This window comes from Takifugu flavidus, chromosome 17 (assembly GCF_003711565.1).
Source record: "Takifugu flavidus isolate HTHZ2018 chromosome 17, ASM371156v2, whole genome shotgun sequence".
Lineage (NCBI taxonomy): Eukaryota > Metazoa > Chordata > Actinopteri > Tetraodontiformes > Tetraodontidae > Takifugu > Takifugu flavidus.
Window position 1 is genome coordinate 677,965 of NC_079536.1, and position 15,288 is coordinate 693,252.

General features: G+C 53.8%; 4 protein-coding genes across 21 annotated transcripts in view; 3 read left to right on the forward strand and 1 right to left on the reverse strand.

The window, feature by feature from the left end:
* LOC130513811 (histone-lysine N-methyltransferase 2C-like) overlaps window positions 1-1,843 on the forward strand; it is a 41,663-nt gene extending 39,820 nt beyond the window's left edge. For all 12 annotated transcript variants that reach the window (XM_057012888.1, XM_057012892.1, XM_057012890.1 and 9 more), the window contains 4 exons: window positions 105-221; window positions 330-403; window positions 800-908; window positions 986-1,843. In XM_057012888.1, coding sequence (XP_056868868.1) covers window positions 105-221; window positions 330-403; window positions 800-908; window positions 986-1,078 — 393 coding nt within the window. In that variant the 3' untranslated portion in view covers window positions 1,079-1,843. The remainder of the gene's footprint in view (window positions 1-104; window positions 222-329; window positions 404-799; window positions 909-985) is intronic.
* Window positions 1,844-2,040: 197 nt separating this feature from the next.
* On the forward strand, window positions 2,041-6,780 carry galnt11 (UDP-N-acetyl-alpha-D-galactosamine:polypeptide N-acetylgalactosaminyltransferase 11 (GalNAc-T11)). 2 transcript variants are annotated; one of them, XM_057012914.1, is made up of 13 exons: window positions 2,050-2,265; window positions 2,882-2,932; window positions 3,003-3,126; window positions 3,444-3,567; window positions 4,100-4,266; window positions 4,633-4,758; window positions 4,855-5,104; window positions 5,187-5,304; window positions 5,406-5,558; window positions 5,631-5,846; window positions 5,946-6,050; window positions 6,152-6,289; window positions 6,436-6,780. In XM_057012914.1, the coding sequence occupies exons 3-13, from the start codon at window positions 3,123-3,125 to the stop codon at window positions 6,565-6,567; spliced, it is 1,533 nt and encodes a 510-aa protein (XP_056868894.1). In that variant the 5' UTR covers window positions 2,050-2,265; window positions 2,882-2,932; window positions 3,003-3,122; the 3' UTR covers window positions 6,568-6,780. The 2 variants fall into 2 exon arrangements, with proteins under 2 accessions (XP_056868893.1, XP_056868894.1); XM_057012913.1 differs by having other exon boundaries at window positions 2,041-2,265; window positions 2,882-3,126.
* A 1,510-nt stretch (window positions 6,781-8,290) lies between these two features.
* Window positions 8,291-11,318, forward strand: chodl (chondrolectin). Its single transcript, XM_057013730.1, is given in 10 exon segments — window positions 8,291-8,558; window positions 9,383-9,558; window positions 9,616-9,625; window positions 9,628-9,781; window positions 10,208-10,293; window positions 10,296-10,364; window positions 10,437-10,478; window positions 10,574-10,654; window positions 10,726-10,822; window positions 11,002-11,318. Coding segments are annotated over 10 exon segments (882 nt in total). The 5' UTR covers window positions 8,291-8,470; the 3' UTR covers window positions 11,081-11,318.
* Window positions 11,214-15,019, reverse strand: LOC130513814 (zinc finger protein 492-like). Of its 6 annotated transcripts, none has more exons than XM_057012911.1 (5): window positions 14,813-15,019; window positions 13,994-14,231; window positions 13,443-13,739; window positions 11,585-13,005; window positions 11,214-11,524 (listed from the first exon to the last, which is right to left on the reverse strand). In XM_057012911.1, exons 2-5 carry the CDS (start codon window positions 14,214-14,216, stop codon window positions 11,513-11,515), a joined length of 1,953 nt encoding a protein of 650 aa, XP_056868891.1. In that variant the 5' UTR covers window positions 14,217-14,231; window positions 14,813-15,019; the 3' UTR covers window positions 11,214-11,512. The 6 variants fall into 6 exon arrangements, with proteins under 6 accessions (XP_056868891.1, XP_056868889.1, XP_056868890.1 ...); XM_057012909.1 differs by having other exon boundaries at window positions 11,214-11,536; XM_057012910.1 differs by having other exon boundaries at window positions 11,573-13,005.
* Between the last annotated feature and the right edge of the window lie 269 nt (window positions 15,020-15,288).

The following is a 15,288-nucleotide window of genomic DNA, read 5'->3' on the forward strand; positions in this document are numbered from 1 at the left end:
TGTCGAGGACTTGGATTGGGACATAATTGTAATTCATGATGTGCGTGTGCGTGTGCGTGTGTGTGTGTGTGTGTGTGTGTGTGTGCGCGTGTGTGTGTTCCCAGGGCCTGGGCCTGTATGCTGCCAGGGACATTGAGAAGTGCACCATGGTGATCGAGTACATCGGCACTATCATCAGGAGCGAAGTGGCCAATCGTAAAGAGCGGCTGTACGAGTCGCAGGTAATTTCCTGCTGCCAGACTCAGGCCTCGTCGTCATGGAAACGGTTATCTGTAATAATGCGATTGACGTGTTTGTCATGTCTCGTGTGTCTGCGCCGGTTTGTGTAGAACCGAGGTGTGTACATGTTCAGGATCGATAATGACTTCGTGATCGACGCCACCATCACAGGAGGACCAGCCAGGTGAGAAGAACTGGTCACATGACCCACACCGTCACACACTCATTAATAATGCCAGCAGGGTCCAGTGGGACCGGCAGGAGGCCAGACGGCTGAGATCTGCACCAGTTGGGACAGAACTGTGTGAGCAGCTGGTCCACTGTTGCTGCACAGCACCGATCATGCAGCTCCGCTTTAGCTCTGTAGCACCGAGATGAGCAGCTTTTACCAGAACTATTAACTCAAACTAACTTCAGACTACGGTCCAAACCCGCCTGAAACTGCATCAGTGCCCTCACAACTCCTCAACTCCTCCATATGTTAACACCCCCCCACCCCCCCGGGATGTTGGTGAGCGGTGTCGATGGTTATTCTCGTTTGGACTTTTGCGTAACTCCGCCCTCCGTCTGTGATTGACAGGTACATTAACCATTCATGTTCCCCCAACTGCATCACGGAGGTGGTGTCTGTTGAGAAGGAGAACAAGATCATCATCAGCTCCTGCAGGCGCATCCAGAGAGGAGAGGAAGTAGGTGCCCAGTCCTCCAGCACTCTGGGGGGGGGGGGGGCTGCACGTGTATTCACATGCCTTTCTCTGTGCCTCAGCTGTCATATGACTACAAGTTCGACCTGGAGGATGATCAACATAAGATCCCGTGTCACTGTGGAGCCGTCAACTGTCGAAAATGGATGAACTGAGCACTCACGTGCGCAAACATGCACTGATAGCCACTGGGTGGAACTTCACTTCATATCAGAAGATATAATAAAAATAAATTAGGGGGGTGATAGTGGGGGGATTGTACAGCAGATGGGCAGGGTGACTGACAGGGAGGCGGGGCTTATGAGGCTGGTCCTCTGCGTATACGATGTACATGAAAGGGAAGTCTGTGAAGTTGCACTAAAATCACAAAACTACAAAAGCAGACGCTTCCCTCCTGCCTTTTGTCAATTTCCTGTAAAGTAAGAGATTTTTCTGTCTGTATTTATTACTGAATCAAGCTATTTTTTACATTCACAGTGTGTAAATATGTGTATTATAGAAGAAAACCTCTGTCCTTCAAAGGAGCCTGAGCATCCTCATCCTCACCTCCAGCTGCCAGTAGCAGCTGCAGCTTCCCTCAAATAAAATGTTGTGTTTCCCGTCCCGGCGCCGGACAACGACTGTGAATAAACTCGGTGCTTCCTGAGCGTCGGGTCGGGCCTCTGCGGCCTTGACGTGAGTTGAGCGTCTTTGTTTTTTTGTTTTTTATCCCAGCGTTTGGGCTGCAGGCATCATGAGCCTTTTGCTGAGTCCTGCTGTCATGTACATACGCTTCTGTCAGGACTCAACTCTGCTGATCTGTACAGTTAGACAATATTTTTGTTATATCAATGCAGTGTGATGATGTTTTTTTTGTTTTGGGGATAATGTGGAATCTAATTTAGAATCATTTACATAAAATAAAATATTTTACATCTTAATGATTTTAGAGTGTTTCATTACGTAACCTGCCAGAATTTCTGATGCTCAAACTTGGACTTTAATTTAGCAAAATGATTGTGTTGTTATTGTGTGTGACTGTTAAGTAGCTGGGAATACTACAGGGGGCGCTGTTTTGAGCCAGTGGCCGTTTAAAATGTCTGCAGTTTTATTTTGAAGGCCGTGACGGCAACGCGCTTTATTGTGACAGTTCGGAGCGGAAGTCACGTGACGGACGGTGCGTTGCCTGAGCTACCAGATTGAAGAACCGATGTTTGTGTCTGCGGGTTATTTACCGTCAAACCTTTAGCAGAAAACCCCGGGGACCGAAGCAGGGCGGCGGGGGAGGCTGGTACCGGCTCGTACACGCTCCCAGCCCGCCTCCGAACCACTCAGAACCACCGAACCGTCCGGGGAAAGAAGCGTGAGTGAAACAGCTGAGCGTTAGCATGAATGGGTCCTTGATCCGTTAACATGTCCCTCAGAACGAGCACGGCCCTTTACCGAACACGCACAGCTCGAGCAAACGAGTTTAAGAGCTTTTAAATTCCAGAGTAAAAGATTATTGGTGGGATTAATGTGAGATTTTGGCCTCGTTCATTACAGCTTCGGATCTAAAGCTAATTCTGATACTTCAGAAGGTTTGATCGAAGTTGATCTAGTTATTACGCGGTTATAAACTCATCAGCTGATCACTTCAGCGTGGACGGTGAATGATTGACAGGTTCATGTGACTCTGGTCCCAGGAGCGTCTGGACAGGAGGCCAGAATCTCCAGAACCAGAACATTAGTACAGACAAAAACCCAAACCGATCTGCAACGAGTCTTCTGGAACCCGGCAGGTGGTCAGTTTAGCATCAGAGGAGCGAACCTGTCCACAAACCAGCCCACACCGGGTCAGCACCGACACCCGGTAACCCTGTCTCCCTGTCTCTCTCTCTCTCCCTGTCTCTCTCTCTCTCCCTGTCTCTCTCTCTCTCTCCCTGTCTCTCTCCCTGTCTCCCTCCCTGTCTCTCTCTCTCTCTCTCTCTCTCTAACAGTGCCATGTAAAGTGATGCTCGCTTGCCCACCATGGCCAGTGTGACGCTCAGGTACTTCTGCTATGGCTGCCTTGTTACCTCTGCAACTTGGTCCATCCTCCTCTTCCTCTACTTCTCCAAGGGAGCAGATCCTGGCCACAACCGGACCCCCGTGCGCCACAGCCGCCCGCTCGCACAGAACCAGGAGAATCCGAGGGCGGCGCACAAAGCGTCCAATAAGAGATCCGATCTTTCAGCAGAGATGGGTGAGCGCCGCACGTGTCTGGGTGCTTCTGGGAGCAGAAGGTTCTGTTCTGCTGTTGGCCCGGCGCGTTGGGAAGGTTCTTGCATGTCTGTCGGGTTTTTTGAGACTAGATTACAGAATTATGTCAATTTCTTTATAATCCGAAGGTTAAACGTTGAACATCTGATGAAGTGATATTCTAACGTTAGCACACACACACACACACACCACACACACACACAGAACCCCTAACACAACACCCGTCCAATCAGATTCAATTCCTCCTGCTTCTGGTCCTGGTTCGGCCCGACTCAGCTTTCTTCTTCTCTTTGTTTGCAGGGATGATCTTTAACGAGGCGGACCAGCAGCTGAGGGACTCTGGTTACCATCGACACGCCTTTAACCTCCTCATCTCCACCAGACTGGGCCCCCACCGGGACCTGCCCGACACCAGAGACCCTCAGTAAGACCCACCGCCTATTCAATGATCTCAGGTCCAGGTCGGGCTCGGGTCAGGTCCAGGTGTGGCTCGGGTCAGGTCCAGGTCAGGTCCAGGTCAGGCTCGGTTCAGGTCCAGGTCAGGCTCGGGTCAGGTCCAGGTCCAGGTCCAGGTCAGGCTCGGGTCAGGTCCAGGTCCAGGTCCAGGTCAGGCTCAGGTCAGGTCCAGGTGTGGCTCGGGTCAGGTCCAGGTCCAGGTCAGGTCCAGGTCAGCTCGGGTCAGGTCCAGGTCAGGTCCAGGTCAGGCTCGGGTCAGGTCCAGGTCAGGCTCGGGTCAGGTCCAGGTCAGGCTCGGGTCAGGTCCAGGTCAGGTCCAGGTCAGGCTCGGGTCAGGTCCAGGTCAGGCTCGGGTCAGGTCCAGGTCAGGTCCAGGTCAGGCTCGGGTCAGGTCCAGGTTGGGTGCAGGTTCTCGGAGCTCCAGCAGCACCGTGACATCATCAGTCATCTGAGCCCACCAGAGGCCCGAGGGATGTTTGATCTGGATCTGGTCTGTGCAGGTGCCGGGACCGGTTCTACCCTCGGGATCTCCCTCCGGCCAGTGTGGTGATCTGCTTTTTCAACGAGGCCTTGTCAGCTCTGCTCCGGACGGTCCACAGCGTCCTGGACCGCACGCCGCCGTTCCTGCTGCACGAGATCATCCTGGTGGACGACTACAGTGACCTCGGTAACACTAACGATGGCGCTGGTCCGTTACTGCTCCTGGACCCGGGTCCAGCGGTGTTCTGGTCACGGCTCTGGAGGTTCGGGTTCGGGTCACATCTGCTGATCCATACAGACAGAGACCATCCACGAGTGTGTTTGAGCATGTGACAGGCAGCAGGGGATTGTGGGTAATGTCAGCTGTTCGGGGGGAGACACCAATGCATGATGGGAAATGGCTCCTGCTCTCCTCGGGTGTTCTGATTCCATCCCGATTCCTTGATTTAAACATTCTCCTGACGTTAATGAACCATCCTGTGGTCATCGGTCCATCTGAATGATGGGTTATTGATCGATTATGGGATGCGGCTGCATCTTTTGTTCCCTGCAGAGGAGCTGAAGGGAGACCTGGACCGCTACGTCCAGGCCGAGCTTCAGGGGAAAGTCCAAGTTCTGAGGAACCAGAGGAGGGAAGGACTCATCAGGGGACGCATGATCGGAGCGGCGCACGCCTCAGGTACCTCCTGTGAAGGGGCGGTCAGTGAAGGCATCGTGACGGTCAGTGAAGGCACCACGAAGTGACCACACTCACACCTGCGGGACGTGTGCCCAGGCCAGGTGCTGGTCTTCCTGGACAGCCACTGTGAGGTGAACCAGATGTGGCTGGAACCGCTGTTGGCCTCCATCCACGAGGACCGCCGCACGGTCGTCTGCCCCGTCATCGACATCATCTCGGCCGACACGCTGTCCTACTCCCCCTCCCCCATCGTCAGGGGCGGCTTCAACTGGGGCCTGCACTTTAAGTGGGACCCTGTTCCCCCCTCAGAGCTCAAGAGCCCGAAGGGACCCGTCGACCCAATAAGGTAATGGGCAATTAAGGTAATTAATCTGATGACCATAAAGGTGACATCATGAGCCAATGACCACGGCTGCCCCCCCCCACAGATCTCCCACTATGGCTGGGGGCTTGTTTGCTATCAACAGGAAGTATTTTAATGAGATGGGCCAGTACGACGCTGGCATGGACATCTGGGGCGGAGAAAACCTGGAGATCTCCTTCAGGGTGAGGAGCTGCTTTTTCTGACTGTCAGTGAACGCATCATCCAGGCAACGTGAGCGGGAGTTAACGTGGAGCGCCGGCGTGTCCTCTGCACCCCCCCGTAGATCTGGATGTGTGGCGGCCAGCTCCTCATCATCCCATGCTCCAGAGTCGGCCACATCTTCAGGAAGAGGAGGCCGTATGGCTCCCCGGGGGGGCAGGACACCATGGCCCACAATTCCTTGCGGCTGGCGCATGTCTGGATGGACGAGTACAAGGTAACAAACACGCGCCGCCACGGCGAGGAGCCGCCCCGTGACCGTACCTGTGGTGCACCTGTGTCCCGTCAGGAGCAGTATCTGTCCATGCGTCCGGAGCTGCGCGAGAGGGACTACGGTGACATCAGCGACCGCGTGGCGCTGAGGAAGCGGCTACAGTGTCGCTCCTTTCGCTGGTACCTCGACAACGTCTACCCAGAAATGCAGACCGTCTCCAACGGCAACAAGCATCCGCCACTTTTCATCAACAAGGACCTCAAACGTCCCAAAGTCCTGCAGAGAGGACGGGTACGTCCCACCCAACACCTGACAGGCTTCGTTCAGTAAAGCGACCCTGGTTTCATCAGCTGGTTCTTCTGGTTCTTCTGGTTCTTCTGGTTCTTCCAGCTCCACAACAGAGCCACCAACCGTTGTCTGGTCGCCCAAGGTCGAGCCAGCCAGAAGGGCGGAGCTGTGGTCCTACGACCTTGTGACCCCCAAGATCCTGAACAGGTGAAGCCTCTGTTTTAGTGTCTACACACACACACACACACACTGTCACACAGACGCACACTCAGACTACAGAATAAGTTTAAGTGTGTGTGTGTGTGTAGGAGTGGGCCTACGATGAGGAGGGTCAGCTGGTTCTGGCGGGCCTGTTGTGTCTGGACGTATCGGAGGTTCGGACCTTTGACCCTCCCAGACTGATGAAGTGTCACGGGTCGGGGGGGTCACAGCAGTGGAGCATGGGGGTGAGATGCTCTCTCTCTTTAACGCTTCTCACAATGACCCGTTAAAACTCGTCTACTATTGATATTTGAGGAACGTGCGAGCAGGAAAAGTCGCCATGGCGACGGATTTAGCGTTGATGGCTAATTTATCGACTTGTGTCCTGCAGAAGTCGGACCGCCTCTATCAGGTGTCCGTGGGTCAGTGTCTCTCGGTCACGCAGCCCGTTGGGCCCAAGGGTTACGTTGCCATGGCGATATGCGACGCTTCGCCGCAGCAGAAGTGGCAGCTGATGGGTTGAGGGTGATGACATCACGGTCAGGCTTTACCAGCGGTTTTCTTCCCTTTGATGTTGACTCTGAATCAACGTCTTGACATTGACTCCATCAGAACTTTTTTAATGATTCTCAGTTTTAAAAGCAACCTGGAAAGTCCTGGAGTGACCCTGGATCAGGACGCTTCCTCGTCTCACACCTGTTTTATTCTCATGAATAAAGTTGTTTTTGAATGATGATGTTTCTGTGTGGACATCTGGATGATGTTTACGGGTAAAGACTGACCTTTGACCTTTGCTGGACTTCTCTCTCGCAGGTTTGGTCAGAAATGACCTGTCCAATTACATCACTTCCTTCTTTGTTTACACAGGAATCATTTGCTGAAGTTATCAGAATAAGTTTTAAAATACTTTAAAAGTTCAAAGATGGTCGGTTCAAGGTTCCTGGAACATCAAAGAACTTTTCAAGGCCTCAAGGCCCAGTCTTGTTTGTTGTGGCTGCAGGTCACAGAGGGGGGTCTCCGCCCCAAACAGAGGCTCCGCCCCAAACAGACCCCTCCACAGACAGAGGCCCCGCCCTTACGCTGAGACCCCACCCCTGAATATGGAGGCCCCGCCCCCACGGAGGGAGGCTCCACCCCCACAGCGTTTCTGTGTGTTCTGACGCGTCTCAGCATGAAAATCATTGTTGAATCACACGCCAGTATTGTGACATCACACAGGCTGAGCAGCTGTCAGCTGATTGGTTGGTTCAATCGAGCATCAGCCTCATAAACGAACGTTTAAAGATGGACAGAAACTTTATTGATCATCAGACAAGAACAAAAAACCCCAGATGAACCTAATGGGCTGGTCTGCTCACACGGTGACGGGCTGCTGCGAATACAAACGATGAAATGGTAACAGACACACACACACGTCTATAACACACACACGTACACACACAAACACAACTGCAATGGTAACCACAGTTGACCACAGTTTCAACTCTGTATCTGAAGCTCTGAACCTGTACGTCAAACAGTTGAGCCTTTACACTTAACATAATGTAATAATGGAAGCACACACACACACACACAGTTAATGAGCTGTTAGAACGCTGCCTGTATTCCCAGTATTGATCACTGTATTGACTGGCTGCATGAGGCTGATGGTGTCTGTCCAGGAAAACACTCAACTTACTGTTGATTAATACACACACACCCACACACACACACACACATCCTTGCACATCTTTGTGAGGACTTTCATAGACACACTGCATGCCCTCTGAAGTTGTGAGGACCAGCCAACATGCTTAGCGTCCTCAGACACCGGCTCATTTTTCTTGGTCTAAATGATTCCCCAAGTTTGTTTCATCACTTCCTGTTACCTGTTCTAATTACTACATTACTCTTATTTTATATATTTCAGACCAACTTCTGCTTCACTTCGGTCATGTATATGTCATATATGACAGTTTCTTACCTTCAGCTGAAAGATTCAGTTAATGACAACAGAACTGATAAGCTGGGAGTGTGTGTGTGTGTGTGTGTGTGCGCGTGTGTGTGTGTGTGTGTGTGGACGAGAGTTTGTGTGTGTGTGTGTGTGGTGTGTGTGTGTTCTAATGTCTGTGTGGAAGAGAGTTTGTGTGTGTGTGTGTGTGTGTGTGTGTGTGTGTGTGTTCTAATGTCTGTGTGGACGAGAGTTTGTGTGTGTGTGTGTATGTGTGTGTCTTCTAATGTCTGTGTGGACGAGAGTTTGTGTGTGTGTGTGTGTGGTGTGTGTGTGTGTGTGTGTGTGTGCGTGTGTCTCACTGGGATTGATGAAGGAGGAGGTTCCATCGGGGCGATCGATGGAGAGAGAGCAGATGTGAGCAGCTGCTGGAGCTCAGCTTTTATTCTCACTTGGGGATTCTTGGTTTTTGCTGCTGCTCCTGAAGCTGCGAGTGATGAAGGTGATGATGACGATGCTGCTGCTGCTGCTTCCTGCCACCGTGATGAGGGGAGCCTGTGTGAGCGGGACACGGATTGTGAGCGGTGAGTGTGGGAATGAGCTCATCTGACAGTTATGACGCCGCCTTTTACAGTTTAAAAACTTCAGGATTTTTACTGAACCAGAACAAACTGGTTCTAGTTCTGGACGTCTGAAGTTACGACCGTTTCAGATCCGCTTCTGGGTCTCCGAGCATTTTTCTGCTCAACAGAACCTCCATGAGCGGCTGTAGGAGACTCACATTAGCACGAACAGAGAAAGTGCTAGCATACGTAGCTCAGTGCAGAATGTTGAGCGAAGCTAAAGCAGAATCAGTGATAAATGAGTGGAGGGAGATGGGTGGAAGCTGCGACAATAAAGTGATGATGCTGCAGAAGAAACTCCAGCCAATCACATAAAGTAGCTCTCTCTCTCACACACACACACTCACACACACACACACACAGTGTTAATCACCACGGTAACCCACAGAGGGAGAGCGAGCGAGCACATATGGTTCTTGGACCGTTCCACCAGAGGTGCTAAAATAGTTGCTGCTGGTCGGGGCTGTAAAATGCCCAATTTGTGCTCCTGCTGGGACGACTTCTGCCACTGGGGGTTGTTTCAATAACAACTGCCCTCGGGGGACTTGGGTTTGTCCTACAGGAACTGCTTGATAGGGCGACTCGTTGGGGTCACATGACCCAGAAAGAGCGAGTGGCTGTTCTAGAGGAACACAGGTTCTACTTTGAGGTGACGCTAACATGCGCTAACGTCCACCATCCAGCACGATCCGAGAAAGATCACGTGATACTGACCTCTAATCAGATTGGTCCACGTCTTCGGGAGGCATCAGAAGATCAGAGCTTGAGCCGCCTGTCCCCCACAGGTCAGACGGTGTGTTCAGGTGACCCTCAGCGTCCGTGCTACAAGATCGCGTATTTCCAGGACGTTTGGAGCCGCGTGGCCTTCAAGGAGGCGTCGGAGGCCTGCGAGATGGACGGAGGCTCTCTGCTCAGCATCCAAACAGCTGGAGAGCAGACAGATGTGGAGAACCTGCTGCAGGTGAGGGCTTCCCTTCCCCCCCCCCCAGCCTTCCGTCCTGACTGTTCCTGTGTGCAGGAGCTGCAGTCGGGGCGGTGGGCTGGGCTGGAGCCGCTGGGGGCATCGCTGACGGGGACTTCTGGATCGGTCTGATCCGGGTGGATGATCACACTCCCGCGGACGTCAGCAGCTCCTCCTGCTCAGACTTATACCGCTGGACCGACGGGAGCCCCGTCTCCTTCAGGTGGGTGTGACGTCACCAGAACCTGCAGGTTATTACCACAGGACCGGCACCAGCCCGGGCTGAGGGCTGCTCCTCAGGTTCTCCACCAGGGTGCAGATATCGTTCCCTCTGGTCCCATCGGACCGTCACTGTCCGGAGCTCTGCAGACAGATTCATCCATCAGCCCGACGTCAAACACGCAGAACTCAAGTTTCTGACCTCCCCCTCACGCACTGAAGCTTCCTGTTTAAACCGGTTTATCTGAATGGCTCCGCCCCCACCTTCTGTGACGACCCTCAGGGTGGTCGTGGTCCAACATCTCTCCTTTGATCCACACAGAGCTGGAGGGATCCGGGCCGGATCCTGGATCATCACCACCTGAGGGTCTGTCAACCCCCCCCCCCCCCCCCCTCGTTAGGTCTGGTGTTGATGATGTTGCTGTTGCAGGAACTGGTACTTTGACGAGCCGTCCTGTGGAGGAGAAGCCTGTGTGGTGATGTACCATCAGCCCAGCGCCCCCCCTGGTCCCGGGGGCCGTATCTCTACCAGTGGAACGACGATCGCTGCAACATGAAGCACAACTTCATCTGCAAATACCAACCAGGTTTGGACGTCCCACCAGCCTGTCCCACCTGTCCTCACCAGCCTGTCTAACGAGTCTCTTCGTTTATTCCAGATCTTGTCAGAGGACAGGGGGACACTCGTGGACGGGACACAGGTGAGACATCGTTCGGGAAGTAGATCCATGGTTTTAGGAGACGGAATTCTCGTGTCTTCGCTGCGATAAACTTCCTGCATAACTTGTGTCTTCAGAGGCCACGGCAGGCGGGGGTGTGGTCAGAGAGCCCGCAGACACCGAGGACGTCCCCTCGCAGGTGACGCCCACGTCCTCAGGTAAGGTGACTGGAGCCACAGGCTGGTCCAACACCTGCAGGTCCACGTCTCAACAGATGTTGTGTGTTCAGGAGTGCTGCTGCTCTACGTGGTCATTCCCACCATCCCGCTGATCCTGCTCATCCTGGTGGCTTCTGGGACTTGTTGCTTCCAGCTGCTCAGGAGAAGGTAAGAGGGACGCGTGGAGACAGGAAGTGTCCAGGTCGCCTCAGCGAGACGTTCTGAGATGCTCCAGAACCGATGGAAATAGAAAACAAATTAAACAACGTACAAATGTTTGTGGACGTTCCTGAACGCCGTAGCGACGGCGCCCGTTAGAAGCTGCTTAATCGTCGTCTCTCCATCAGTGGGCTCCACTCCAAGGCTGCAGTCAACCAACTGAATCTGTGGATCTCCAAGTCTCCCAAAGCCGACGTGGAGGTGTGACCTCACACACCACGCACTTCCTGCCGTTGGCCACGCCCCCTCGCTCCGCTCCGACCGGTTGGAGGAAACGAACACTGAACTTGTACAAAGGTGAAAGTTCAGTTCATGAAATGGAACTAAAATAAAACCAAAGTCTTTTCAGAGAAATTTTAATTCTTTGAGCACAAAAAAAAAAAAACCTGTCAGAAAATGTTCAACATCCTTTCAGTTCAAATTAAACCAATCAGCTGTCAGCAGATCGCCCGCGTCTCATTTCACTTCCTGTAGATTTAACCACCTGCGTTTAAGCAACTCGGCCGTTTCCACGGCAACAGAGCAGCCGAGAGGATGAAGGAGTTCGATGGCTGATGATGTTTCTGGAGATGAAAATCAATCCGTCCTCCTGTGGACGGAGGAGCAGGTGCGTGCGTGGCGATTCAGCTCAGACGGGAATCAATGAACCACCTGAGCGTCCACCTGTCCATCCTCCTGAGCGTCCTCCTGTGCGTCCACCTGTCCGTCCACCTGAGCGTCCACCTGAGCGTCCATCTGTCCGTCCACCTGAGCGTCCTCCTGAGCGTCCATCTGAGCGTCCATCTGTCCGTCCTCCTGACTGTCCTCGCTAACGTCCGTCTCTTTGTTCCCCGGAGCATCAGCAACATCATCATCATCATCAAAGAGAATGGGCGGGGCCTCGTCGCTGGGCTCCGCCCCCACGCCGTGCATGCGTCTCCTGTGTTGCTTGAGGTTCCCGCTGCGGTTGAAGCGGGCGGGGCAAAGGTCGCAGGCAAAGGGCCGCTCGCCCGTGTGGATGATGACGTGCCGGGCGAGCTGCGAGCGACACTTTTTGTCTTTGCCGCAGAACTGGCAGACGAAGCTCTTGGAGGGGCGCTCCCCGTTGGCGTGCACGACCTCGCGGTGGCGCTTCAGGTGGCTGATGCGTCTGAAGCTGCGGCTGCACAGGTCGCAGCTGAACGGCCGGGCGCCGCTGTGGACGAGCGAGTGGCTCGCCAGCAGGGACCTGAACCTGAAGGCTTTGCCGCAGAGCGGGCAGACGAACGCGCTCGTGCGCTGCGCTCGCCTCTCGTGCGCGGCCGCGGAGGCCTCGTCTTTGATCCGGAGGTGGACGCGCACGTGATGCTGCTTCAGGCAGGTGGCTCGCTGGAAGCTGCGGAGGCAGACGCCGCAGCGGTGCGGCCTGTCGGCGGCGTGCAGGCGGGTGTGGGCGGCGAGCAGCGCCTCCGACTTCAGCCGCTTCCCACAAACGTGGCAGGCGAACGGGACGTCGGGGAGCACGCCGTCCCCGCCGCCGCCGCCTTTGTTGGCGTGGACCAGGACTTTGTGGCGGGTCAGCTGGTGATGGCGGGCAAACTTGCGGCCGCAGATGTCGCACAGGTGCGGCCGCTCGCCCGTGTGGGTCTGGAAGTGGATGGCGAGCTGGGACTTGCAGCGGAACTCTTTGCCACAGAGGTCACAGAGGAGCGAGCTGGGCCGCTGCGGCTCGGCGGCGCCGTTGGCGTGCACCACCTTCTTGTGGTGCTCCAGGTCGTTGGTCCTCATGTAGGCTTTGGGGCAGAGGTCGCAGCGGTGCGGCTTCACGCCCGAGTGAATGACCTCGTGCGTCTTCAGGCGCGAGCGGCAGCTGAACGTCTTCCCGCAGGCGGCGCAGAGCCACCGCTGCATCTCGCGCCGCTTCTGCCGCCTGGCGCCGCCGTCCGGGTGCATGCGGGTCAGGTGGTGCTGCAGGTTGTCGCGGCGGTTGAAGCGGAGCTCGCACAGGTGGCAGGAGAACGGCTTCTTCCCCGTGTGGATGAAGGAGTGTCGCGCCAGACTCGACTTGTTTTTCATCACTTTGCCGCAAACGTCACAAACGGTGCTGTCGGGCTCCAGCTTCAGCGCGTGAAGAGATGCATGCTGGGAAGCCCCTTCACGAGGCCCGCCACACCCTGAGAGACACAGTCATAAAGGAGAGTCACCAACCCTGAGGTGTTAGCGAGGCAGAGCGAGCAGAGCAGGAAGTGGCGCTCCACGCTCGTCTTAGACGCAAAGACCTCAAGTTTCGTTTTGCTTAATTCAGACAAAACTGGGCTCGTGGTGTTTGGTCATAGCAGTTCTGGGATTCTGGAGACATTTTGATTGTAACAGACGCTGCATAAATAAAGATTGATTGGTGGCTTAACATGAACATAACTAGAATATTAACTTGGTATTGGTGGTCAGCAGGAAGAGTTTGTACTTAAGCTTTGACTCCGCCTCCTGATAATAAATGACCTGGATTATTTCCCTGTCCTACGCTGCATCGGCTAACGAGCAACTGGAGAGATGAAGAGGTCATGAGGTCAAGCGTGGATCCTGGCCATGGTGAATCAGCCAGACAGCTCACCTCCTCCACGTGGAGTCCAGGTCGGATCCGAGTCCTCCTGCACGTCCTCCTGCTCCTCGTCAGGACACACAGCGCGGGGCTGCCGGCGGCCGTGGTGGTGACCTGGACCTGGACCTGGATCTGGCCGCTGGCGTGGGGGTCTCCTCTGAGACTTGGACTCCCCGAGCGTGGGAGACAGTTTGATGGGAGGCTGGATGGTTCTGGTCCTCGTCCTGGTTGGAGAGCAGTACTGCAGCAGAGCCCTTCCATCGGTTCCGTCGGGTCGAACGACGCACTGCAGCAACACGGCGGACGAGCCTGCCCACAGGAAGTGGATGAAAACATTCAATCGTCAAAACTGGCCCAGATGGATCAACGGGTCGGGAACGCACCCGTCCCGTTGATCCATCTGGGTCCCTTCCTCCTGGGTTTCTAAATTGCATATCTTGTGTGTGTTTCTACTTGCAACACTAATATCCCAAACGGGACCAAAGTGAAGCTGAAACAGAAACAAACACTCAAAGGCTGAACAGACCCACGGTCGGAGATCCCAGCCGCCCTCAGCTGATCACCTGTGCGCGTCCAGCTGAGCTGCTGCATCAGCAGGTCCACCTGAACCGCAGCGTCCCTCTTCTGCTCCTCCGGACTCTCCCACTGACAGCCCACCTCCTTCGTCTCCTCCTCGGGACTCTCCCATTGACAGGCCACCTCTCTCCTCCCCTCGCCTGCTCCTCCATCTCTCAGCAGATAGATACATAGCGGGTCTCCTCCAGGAGGCTCCAGGAGTTCGGACATGTTTCCAGTGTGAGCCTGTAGACACAGGTCCATCAACACCCTCGGAGACACACGGCATGACGTCATCACGGATCAGGGCTCGATCATCACACGGAAGTTTAAGTTGTTTTCTTCAAGCCATTTCACTTTTTAAAAAAGTCCTGGCAACATTTCTCATGTACACGTGTTTTCCTGACAGCTTTTTCACCTAATTTCACTTTACTTTTTGCAATGACAATAAAGACTCGAGCCAACAAAACCATTTATATGATAAACCCGATACTAAATTTAAGCGGAACCGCCAACTTTAGAGCAGCAAAGCGGATGTCACAACAATCCGAGCCTGGTTTAGCAGGTTAGGGTTAGATCGGCCTTAAAAACGTTAAAACTTTGACCCTGCAGAGCAGCGAACACATGCGGCGTGTTGGTTAGCATCAGAGCTAACTGCTTTAGCCAGAGCTTAGTCAGACCAAACATGACAACTCTCGATTTTAACGCTGTCTGCCATTTGAGACTTCGCTGTGTAACTTATTTCTCGCCGCTTGTTTGCTAAATGAGCCGAGCTCCGTCAAACCTGAAGCCCCGGCGGGCTGAAGGCGTTGAAGGCGCCCCTCTACCTGCAGGCTGAGCAGCCCCGGAGCCGAAGGAACTCCGCTCTCGGAAGATTTGATGACCGAAATCAAACTTCAGTTTGGCCGAAACACAGAAACAGCCGCTCTTCTACTATTTCTTCTTCTACTACTATTTCTTCTTCTTCTACTATTACTACTACTTTTCTTCTTCTACTACTGTTACTTCTTCTTCTACTACTTCTTCTCCCGCCTCTTCTGGGTGACCATGTTCCGACAGAGCGGTGCTGCCCTCTACAGGCTGTCATCGAACTACAGCTGTTGTTTTAAATTAGATTATTTCGATGAAATAGAGACGAAACGTTTTGTAATTATTTGATAACACCCACGCATCCGTCTACTTACCCGCTATTACTAGCTGTAGATAATCTTTTACTGCCTGGACAGACAGGATCATTCTGACATTAGTTTCTCTCTTCACGAGTCAGAACTCTAATGTGTGAGAAGAAAACAGGAGCGCAACA

Coding starts and splice junctions, on each gene's coding strand:
- galnt11 (XM_057012913.1), top strand. CDS start 2,913: ATGGCCAGTGTGACGCTCAGGTACTTCTGCTATGGCTGCCTTGTTACC. Junction 5,305..5,405: donor ACCTGGAGATCTCCTTCAGG/GTGAGGAGCTGC, acceptor ACCCCCCCGTAG/ATCTGGATGTGTGGCGGCCA. Junction 5,559..5,630: donor TCTGGATGGACGAGTACAAG/GTAACAAACACG, acceptor GTGTCCCGTCAG/GAGCAGTATCTGTCCATGCG.
- LOC130513814 (XM_057012906.1), bottom strand. CDS start 14,216: ATGTCCGAACTCCTGGAGCCTCCTGGAGGAGACCCGCTATGTATCTAT. Junction 13,740..13,993: donor GCTCAGCTGGACGCGCACAG/GTGATCAGCTGA, acceptor TCCTGTGGGCAG/GCTCGTCCGCCGTGTTGCTG. Junction 13,006..13,442: donor CTGGACTCCACGTGGAGGAG/GTGAGCTGTCTG, acceptor TGTGTCTCTCAG/GGTGTGGCGGGCCTCGTGAA.